The sequence below is a fragment of the Lycium ferocissimum genome, chromosome 2 (assembly GCF_029784015.1).
Source record: "Lycium ferocissimum isolate CSIRO_LF1 chromosome 2, AGI_CSIRO_Lferr_CH_V1, whole genome shotgun sequence".
Classification (NCBI taxonomy): Eukaryota; Viridiplantae; Streptophyta; class Magnoliopsida; order Solanales; family Solanaceae; genus Lycium; species Lycium ferocissimum.
Genome location: NC_081343.1, coordinates 61,145,348 through 61,151,833, shown reverse-complemented (window position 1 = coordinate 61,151,833; position 6,486 = coordinate 61,145,348). Strand labels below are relative to the sequence as shown.

Sequence of the window (6,486 nt, the reverse complement as noted above, 5' to 3'; positions counted from 1 at the left end):
CTTGAGAGATTTATCAATTATACGAAACCTGAATTAATCTAGTTAGTACCTGTTTTCTTAAGAAAAGTCCTAAAATTTGAGTTCAATCATCCTTGTAAAAAATATGCCAAGACGCCAACAAAGCTGTTGTGCCCCGTAAATTTAGAGAAAAACCTCAAAATAATCCCTTAAGTTTGAGTACAAACTAAAATCATCAGTTAAATTTACATGTGAGCACTAACGGTTCTTTGAGTATTCAAAATTGGTGCCAATTCAATCTGTGGTTACTATTTACCTCTATAACAGCCGAAGCCCTCATGGTCTAGCAATAAAACAATTTTTGCTGGTTGTGGCACACCAATGGTGTCGATTCCTTCTTCCTTCACTTTACTGTTATAACTCTCTCTTTCAGGTTTTCAATCAAACTAAGAAAGAGAAGTCGCAGGATTGAAATATAGTAAATACAAGAGTTAAGTGATATAAATGTAAAGCAGAACAAATCTCATTAATGATTTTGCAATAATCTGACTTAAACATATGCAGCATCACCGCTAGACGTTGGTGTTGAAGTTCCCAGTAATCAAAACCTAGATGCATCTATGGCACCTATATAAGAAAAATAATTTTTCAATTTTCTCATATTCAATAGGTCCAAGATCACATAATCATTAAAAAGTTGGAAAATAACTTCTGCTATTACTGTTCATATAATTTGTATTTTTCATGTGATTAGGCTCCTACATGAACGATGAAGACAGAAGCTTGTCAAGGAATAGCTACACACAGCGGCTAGGTTAGTTAAGTTTGATTCTAACACGAAAAGTAGTTTGTTCTTGAAGGAGTGATAGCCAACTGACGTTGGACATTCAGCAAAGTCCTAAATTTGAGTTCAATCACCTATATGTGCAATATTGCCAAGACACCAATAAAACATTATTGTACGCTGTAAATTAGAGAAAAAGCCCAAAATATTCCCTCAGGTTTGCACTCAAACCCAAAGTAGTCCCTTAAATATTACTCCTACTAATAGTCCTTTGACTATTCAAAATTGGTGCACGTAGTATGTGGTTACTGTTCTTTTGCTAATCGTGGCACACCATTCTTTCTTCTTTCACGTTATCTGTCATAATTCCTCTGTTTCTAGTTTTCACTCCCTGATTTGAATTCAAGAATGTAGTTATGTTGCATGGTCACGTGAATAAACAGATTGCAACCACTGTTACATAGAAGTTAGTCGGACACTCCTGGATTTCAAGAAGATCTGTTAGTTAAAGGGTTAAACTTAGTCTAGCCATATCCATAAGAAAGATATACAGAGAAGAAGCATAGCAGAGCAAATGCATGTGGAAAATCTGTACCATATATAAGATGTGGCTATCAAACTAAGGAAGAAAAATCACAGGATCAAATTATTGGAAGTATAAGTAACGGAATTGTAAAGCAAAAGCTACCTCAGCAAAGCTTCAGCAAAAATCTGAGAGAAAAATATTCATCATCACCGTTAGACATCAGTGTTCAAGTTCCTCCCAGCTAATCAAAACATAAATGTTGTGTAAATTCTGAATGCTCAAAAGGGTTATTGGTGCTATAATGGTGTAAATCTAAGGGACGTTTTTGAGTTTGAGCCCAAACTTGTGGGATTAATGCTCAACAAGTTTTAAACTCGTTTTTGTGTCCATGTTGCCCAAATTACTTAATTTATATGATAAGAAGAGTAAAATATTTGATTTGATGTGTTAGAATGTTTGGAAATTGTGTTCAACGAAATTCCATTAAAATTGTACTCGTCGTAATTATTCCTAACGGACTTTCTATCGGAAATTCTAATTTTTCTAGCACTGAGAGTTGGAAAGTAATCAAGGGTCTATACTTTCTAATAAGTGAAATAGGGATTAACTTCAAAGATATATAACACTAGTTATATGAAGAATACGATCATGTTTTCTTGAGAAAAATTAGGCTAGCACTTTGAAGTCTAGTTTCAAAACGATTCAAAATGGTAGTCATTTGAACTTTTCTATACAAAGTTACAATAATTTTATTGAAGTTACGCACTGCTGAAAATGGAGTTGATGCGACACGTCAAATTTAACTCTAGTTTCAAAGTTGGCCGTTTTAATGAAAACTATAGTAAATTTCTAATTGCTCCTCCGGAAACTATTCAAATAAAACTTATTCTCAAATTTCAATGTTCTGGTGGATGTCTTTACAAAACTCATGTCATGAATATTTATCTGGTGAAATAACAAATAAAATTGAAAAAATTAATAGCGTAGAACATTCTTTAAATGGAAGTGTCCTATATTAAGTTTACTGAATTTTGTCATATCTATTGAAATTACTTATATATATTTTAAAATGTAAAATGAATTTCACATATCTATTAGTGGTTCATTTTACTTGTAAAATACCACTAAAATATTGACGGTGATTTTACCCAAAAAAATAAATTAAGTGCAGGGTTGCAGTTCTATTAAAGGTTTCAATCTTTTATTTTCCCCTCCCTCACTAAATACTGGCATGTTACAGTTCCAATCCATCATTTTTTTTATTTTTATTTTTAAATAACACGAAGGCAAGAAGAAAAATGTGAAGCACCTAGTTGAGAGAAAGTAAAGACGTCTGAAGGTGCTATTTCAGTGTCATAGATGATAAAATTAACCATAAAAAAAAGAAAAACATCTAAAAATGGTGATACATGGTAGGTTTACATGACTACAAAAGCACAACGAACACTTACTTATTTTAGTAATTTCTTTCCTTCCTATGTCTAAATCAATATGCTATGATTGACCAGCTAATGAAACTGCCGTCAAATATTCTTCAATTTTTTGTACATGCTAATTATAAACATGAACCTTCTTATATTATAGCACCAAACAATCTAGGCAAACTTCTTTTCTTTACCGTTAAGGTAAAGTTCATTATCTAATGTATATTTTTCTACTCCTTTCTTAGCTTGAGTGTGGTAGATTTTGAATTTAGCCTCTACGTTAGTCAATGGCTTTAAAAATGTCAACATCTGTGTTTTGCTTAAAGCTTTGCTGTACAGCCAATTGAAATCCTTTTCTACCTAATATGTATCTGTCACAACCTCCTCTCCTCTTAGCAAACTGTAAAACTCATATGCCATTTCAGTTGTATAAATATGCCTTTTACTTACACCTTTGTCTCATCCATACACACTATTCTCTCAGAGCTTGTGGCCAATTAAGAAAATGGCAAAGCAGACAAGTTTCTTAGGCTTCCTTGTCTTTGGATTTCTCAGTTTCATTTGTCTACCTGCTGAGGCTGCCCTTAAGAAATATCAATTTGATGTTAGTGCTTTCAGTTTTGCGTAATGCGCTTTTGCTTACTTCGGGTCTTAGCTATTGTTTGTTTTGTACACTCATATCATGGCCAACTTTCTATTTTTTACAGGTTCAATTGTCAAATGTGAGCAGACTGTGCCATGCAAAACAAATGGTAACAGTTAATGGGAGATTTCCGGGGCCAACTATATATGCTAGAGAAGGAGACAGAGTTCAAATCAATGTTACTAACTATGCACAATATAACTTGTCTATCCATTGGTAAAAACATCACACTCAGATTATAATTGAAGTCTTCCAACTTTCAGGGGCTAAAACAGAATGTTTTCGTTCTGATTCTTGCAGGCATGGTTTGAAACAATATCGCAACGGCTGGGCAGATGGACCAGCTTACATAACTCAGTGCCCTATCCAGACAGGAAATAGCTATGTTTATGACTTCAATGTAACAGGACAAAGAGGAACCCTATGGTGGCATGCACATATTCTTTGGCTACGAGCAACAGTCTATGGTGCAATAGTTATCCTGCCACAAGAAGGAACTCCGTTCCCTTTTCCTCAGCCAGATAGGGAAGAAGTACTCGTACTAGGTGAGCGTTGGCACTCGTTAATATATATAGAATTCACCCCCAAAGTTTCTTGAAGTTCTCTTATGGAAAATCATGAATGAAACATGACATCGCTTATGTTTGATAGGAGAATGGTGGAATGCTGATGTTGAACAAGTTGAGAAACAAGGAAATGCATTGGGTATACCTCCTAATATGTCTGATGCTCATACAATCAACGGAAAGCCAGGACCTCTTTTCCCATGTTCAGAGAAATGTAAGAATTAAGAGGCTGATATTGACTAGAGTACTTCAAACCGGTTTGATCAAAACAACTGTATATAGTTGTTAAGAGTACATATCTGCTTCCAACATCATTCAATATTTGAATTTCCTTTTCAGATACTTTTGCCATGGAAGTTGAAAGAGGAAAGACATACATGTTGAGAATCGTCAATGCTGCTCTCAATGATGAGCTCTTCTTTGCCCTAGCTAATCATACCTTCACAGTGGTAGAAATTGATGCAGTCTACACAAAACCATTCTCCACTGAGGCAATTCTGATAGCGCCAGGCCAAACTACAAATGTTCTGGTTCGTGCCAACCAAGTTCCAGGAAGATATTTCATGGCTGCAAGGGCTTTCATGGATGCTCCAATCAGTGTGGATAACAAGACTGCCACTGCTATATTCCAGTACAAGGGAATCCCAGAAACTGTTCTGCCAAAACTTCCAACCTTGCCTGCACAAAATGACACGAACTTTGCTTTGAGCTATAACTCTAAACTCAAAAGCCTAAATACTCCCAAATATCCAGCAAATGTTCCCCTAAATGTTGATAGACACCTTTTGTTTACTGTTGGCCTAGGAGTAAATCCTTGTCCGACCTGTCTAAATGGAACTCGGCTAACAGCTTCTCTGAACAACATCTCCTTCACCATGCCACAAACTGCACTTCTTCAATCTCATTACTTCAATATTAAGGGTGTGTATACTCCAGATTTCCCAGACAAACCACCTACTCCGTTCAATTTTACAGGGGCACCTCTTACAGCCAACCTAAGGACAAATCTAGGCACGAGAATCAGTAAAATTGCTTTCAATTCAACTGTTGAATTAGTAATCCAAGACACCAACTTATTATCAGTGGAATCACATCCTTTCCATCTCCATGGCTATAACTTCTTTGTGGTTGGAACTGGCGTTGGTAATTTTGACCCCAAAAAGGATCCAGCAAAATACAACTTAATTGATCCTATTGAAAGAAATACTGTAGGTGTTCCAACTGGTGGTTGGACTGCTATTCGGTTCAGAGCTGATAATCCAGGTACCTAGTTTTCAAACTAAGTTTTGTTGATGAGCTTTTCTTTTATTGTTTCAAAATTTATTCTCAACATATCCAAATTTTTGTGAAGGGGTCTGGTTTTTCCATTGTCATCTGGAGTTGCACACAGGTTGGGGACTGAAGACAGCATTTCTAGTGGAAAATGGACCAGGATTAGATCAAAATATTCTGCCTCCACCGAAGGACCTTCCACCTTGCTAGTTAATTTCACTAGGCTTTCTTTCTTTTTTAAATCTGCGCAGATGGTTTGTGTGCAAGCTTACAATTTGCTTCGCGCACATAAGGAAGCAAAAGGCCTCGAGGATCATACACATTTAAGAAAGAGTTTCTACCTAGAAATCAACAGGATTCCTTTGTAATTTGAGTTGTAATAAAAGTCCACACATAAGAATGTGATTTTGGACTATTGTTCTTCTATGAACTTCCCTGATTCATTTAATATCGTTGGATTGAAACACGTCTGTTGATACTTGCTTTTTGACTTGATAATTTGATCAACTACTATATAAAAGGGAGCCTTGGAGCAACATAAAGTTGACTCTGTGTGACCTATAGATTACAGGTCCGATGCGTCGGGATAAGCTACACTTTCAATCATAGCCCTTATGCAGATAGGCTGCGTGAAGCTAGAAATCTTCGTGCGCGAGCTTCCTTTTAGATTTATCAACTATAGCAGACCTGAATTAATCTAGTTAAGCACCTGGAATCTATGGCTAACGAAAAGTCCTAAAATAGTTCAATCATCCCATCCCATGAAAGAAATGGCCAAGACGGCGACAAAACCAAGAAAACTCTTTGAAGAAATTTTCTATACTGCAAGAAAACCAACATCCTAGCTACATACTTTTTAATAGAACATCAGCAGAAAAGGACATTTTAATTTCCTAGGTGGCATTTAATGGGTTTGGGGTTTGATTTATGTTTGGTTTTGGGAGAATTAGTTTTGACTTTGGCTTTTGAAAAATTGTACATATTTGGATTTATAAAAATTGTTTATGTTTGGGACTTGGAAGTATCATCAAATCTTAAAGAAAATATCACTCTATCCTAAACTCATTAAAATGGGAAATTATTACACCAAACTAAACAAATACTTATTCAATTATAAAAAAAATGGTTTAAAAAAATATGGTTATTTTATTTTGCTACTTGTGAATTGCCATAAATTATATTGCTACTTATTGGTGCAATTTTAAGATCTCAATCTCATGCCCCCATATAGTAGTAGGCTGCAGGAATTTCTTCAATAAACAGACAAAACTATAAAAGCAAAAGGAAAAAAGAAAAAGGAATATTCGAACTTA

At 35.3% G+C, this 6,486-nt stretch overlaps 1 protein-coding gene across 1 annotated transcript; it reads left to right on the top strand.

Moving 5' to 3' along the window:
• Positions 1 to 3,146: 3,146 nt before the first annotated feature.
• LOC132046541 (laccase-11-like) lies at positions 3,147 to 5,621 on the top strand. Its single transcript, XM_059437195.1, has 6 exons — positions 3,147 to 3,296; positions 3,400 to 3,551; positions 3,636 to 3,880; positions 3,987 to 4,115; positions 4,241 to 5,164; positions 5,253 to 5,621. Exons 1-6 carry the CDS (start codon positions 3,198 to 3,200, stop codon positions 5,381 to 5,383), a joined length of 1,680 nt encoding a protein of 559 aa, XP_059293178.1. The 5' UTR covers positions 3,147 to 3,197; the 3' UTR covers positions 5,384 to 5,621.
• Positions 5,622 to 6,486: the final 865 nt, after the last annotated feature.

Excerpts from the sequence above, each read along its gene's own strand:
- LOC132046541 (XM_059437195.1), top strand. The coding sequence starts at position 3,198 with ATGGCAAAGCAGACAAGTTTCTTAGGCTTCCTTGTCTTTGGATTTCTC. Across the intron at positions 3,297-3,399 it reads TTAAGAAATATCAATTTGAT|GTTCAATTGTCAAATGTGAG; the intron begins GTTAGTGCTTTC and ends TATTTTTTACAG. Across the intron at positions 4,116-4,240 it reads TTTCCCATGTTCAGAGAAAT|ATACTTTTGCCATGGAAGTT; the intron begins GTAAGAATTAAG and ends TTTCCTTTTCAG.